This window comes from Ovis aries, chromosome 12, assembly GCF_016772045.2.
Source record: "Ovis aries strain OAR_USU_Benz2616 breed Rambouillet chromosome 12, ARS-UI_Ramb_v3.0, whole genome shotgun sequence".
NCBI lineage: Eukaryota > Metazoa > Chordata > Mammalia > Artiodactyla > Bovidae > Ovis > Ovis aries.
The window spans coordinates 16,310,819-16,313,660 of NC_056065.1; the positions used below are offsets into that span (position 1 = coordinate 16,310,819).

Genomic DNA, 2,842 nt, shown 5'->3' on the forward strand with positions numbered 1-2,842 from the left:
TGGACTGCAAGGAGATCCAACCAGTCCATTCTAAAGGAGATCAGTCCTGGGTGTTCTTTGGAAGGAATGATGCTAAAGCTGAAACTCCAGTACTTTGGCCACCTCATGCAAAGAGTTGACTCATTGGAAAAGACTTTGATGCTGGGAGGGATTGGGGGGCAGGAGGAGAAGGGGACAACAAAGGATGAGATGGCTGGATGGCATCACCAACTCGATGGACGTGAGTTTGAGTGAACTCCGGTAGTTGGTGATGGACAGAGAGGCCTGGCGTGCTGCAATTCATGGGGTAACAAAGAGTCGAACACGACTGAACCACTGAACTGAACTGAACTGAATCATAGTGTTACCACTTATTATTATTGGGCTGTATTGGGCTATCTAAATTTTCCCAAACTATCTCTTATTACTTTGTTTTTCTTTACTAATGAATTCTGTTCCATATACCAGTTATAATTTCTTCTCAAAAAATATTTCTTGTGTTTTTGTTATTCCTAAGCACAATTTAACTCACAACCCACCAACAAATAAACAGATTATCTTTTCCTTTGTAATTGTTTACGATGAATAATACAATGCCAGGTACAGTAGTATTTTTCTCTCTTATAAAGAATTGCATTTTTTTTTTTTTGTGAGGTGGGGGATTGGTTTCTACTTTGGTCAAAATTGCTTTAAGATATCTTGGATTACTTTAGCAAGGAAAGAAACTTACTGCAAACATTCTGAAGTTCACAAATTCACCTGAAAATTTAAAGGCCAAAGCTCAGAAAAGGAATAGGAACTAAGACAGAGAAAAGCCTCACTTATAGAAAAGTCTGTGGGGGCAAGGTCACAAGCCCTGCTGCCACTCAACATCCTCTCTTAGTTATTATTTATCAGACTGTTTTACTTATGTACGTTTTTATAATACCATTTGATATTTGCAAAGTTACTATTTATTTATTTATTATAAAGTACTTTCACTGTGTGGATCACAATAAACTGGAAAATTCTGAAAGAAATGGGAATACCATCCCACCTGACCTGCCTCTTGTGAAACCTATAGGCAGGTCAGGAAGCAACAGTTAGAACTGGACATGGAACAACACACTGGTTCCAAATAGGAAAAGGAGTACATCAAGGCTGTATATTGTCACCCTGCTTATATAACTTGTATGCACAGTACATCATGAGAAACTCTGGGCTGGAAGAAGCGCAAGCTGGAATCAAGATTGCCGGGAGAAATATCAAGAACCTCAGATATGCAGACGGCGAGGTCGCCGGGTTGCGGCTACCCAAGCCTTTATTCCTCTCAGTCTATCCACCCTTCATGGGCCAGAGCCCTCTGCCAGTTCAGAACCCAGACAGTGATGACGTTTGCCGAGGACAGAACTTATCAGTATATCCGCAACAATCACAGCAATTTTTGCAATATTCATGTTCTGGATATTCTGCCTCACCTGTCCTGCCTCACAACAAGTGACCAGTGAATCCAAACCACCCTCCAGCCCCGCTGGAGGCACCACCAGTTCCTGCTGAGATTCCAAGGCCCTCCACACGTGCTGTGGCCCCCAGCATCCCTGGCAATGGCCACACAGAGTACGAGCCAAGTTACCCTCTGCCTGTCCAGGATACCCAGCTACCAGAGTCCCTGGGAGAAAATTCAGAGAAAGCCCCACAACCATCCCATTCTGGGGCTGTCCTGAAGAGGCTGGGTGGCCCCCTGGAGCCCTTGTCTGACACGGTGGCCCTCAGCACTCTGACCTCCAGTGTACATCAGGAGCAAGACACAGAACTGGGCAGTACCCACACAGCAGGCGTGGTCTCCAGTTCCACGTCACTCCATGGGCCTGTGTCTCCGACTGTCTCCTTCCAGCCCTTGGCCCGTTCTACGCCCAGGGCAAGCCGCTTGCCTGGACCCCCAGTGTCAGCTCCATCTGTTGGCACCTCCTCCTCCTCCATTGGCTTGACCTCTGCAGGAGGTGCTGGTGACCAGGCTGAAGGTACCATCTGCTCCAGTGGGGCAGGGATGCCCAACAACCCTATGACTGCTAGCACAGTGCCCTCCAAGGTGCCCACCAATTCAGCATTTGGCAGCTCAGTGCCTTCCAAGTTGCCCACAAGCTTGAAGCCCCCTGGTGCAATGCCCACCAGTCTAGCACCATCCAGGTTGCCCATCAACTCAGTGCGTTCTGGCATGGTGCCACCCAAAGTGCCTACTAGTGGGAAACCTGACCACAGGATGCCTGCAAGCACAGTGGCCAGTAAGGTGCCTGCCGACACAAGGCTCACCATCAGGAGCAGCAATAGACTCGTGAAGGAGACTCCAGCATCACCAGTGCCCACAGGCACTGCCACTGGAGGCACATCACTCTGGCCAGACAGCAGCTCTGACTGCTGTGGCTCAGAGCTGGAGCTGAGCAAGCCTGGAAGGCTGGTATCTAGGATGGACAGCCAGCCGTTCTCAGGCTGCTCCACGGATCTCGCCATCAGCCACAGTAACTCCCTGGGCATGGGGCCTGACAATGCCCCCGAGGAGAACGAGTGGATTCTTAACCACTGGACCACCAGGGGACTCCCATAATCCAGTCTCTTTAAATCATCTTCTAATTACACAGGATTTGAGTAGCTCGGCTGGAATTCCATCACCTCCACTAGCTTTATTTGTAGTGATGCTTCCTAAGGCCCACTTGACTTCGCACTCCAAGATGTCTGGGTCTAGCTCTATCCATCAAGATGGCCTAGAAAAAATGAACAGCCCAGTAGCAATGCTCACTCTGAGTGTCCAAATTGTAGCTTTTAAATACCATGTTCCATTGAAAGGAACAATTACTCCTTGAAGAAATGGCTGATTCAAGATCTGGAC

At 48.1% G+C, this 2,842-nt stretch overlaps 1 protein-coding gene across 1 annotated transcript; it reads left to right on the forward strand.

The window, feature by feature from the left end:
• The first annotated feature begins 1,249 nt into the window (after nt 1-1,249).
• Nucleotides 1,250-2,575, forward strand: LOC114117288 (mitochondrial antiviral-signaling protein-like). The gene is given in 2 exon segments (XM_042257083.2): nt 1,250-1,461; nt 1,464-2,575. Coding segments are annotated over 2 exon segments (1,212 nt in total). The 5' UTR covers nt 1,250-1,346; the 3' UTR covers nt 2,561-2,575.
• The last annotated feature ends 267 nt before the right edge of the window (nt 2,576-2,842 follow it).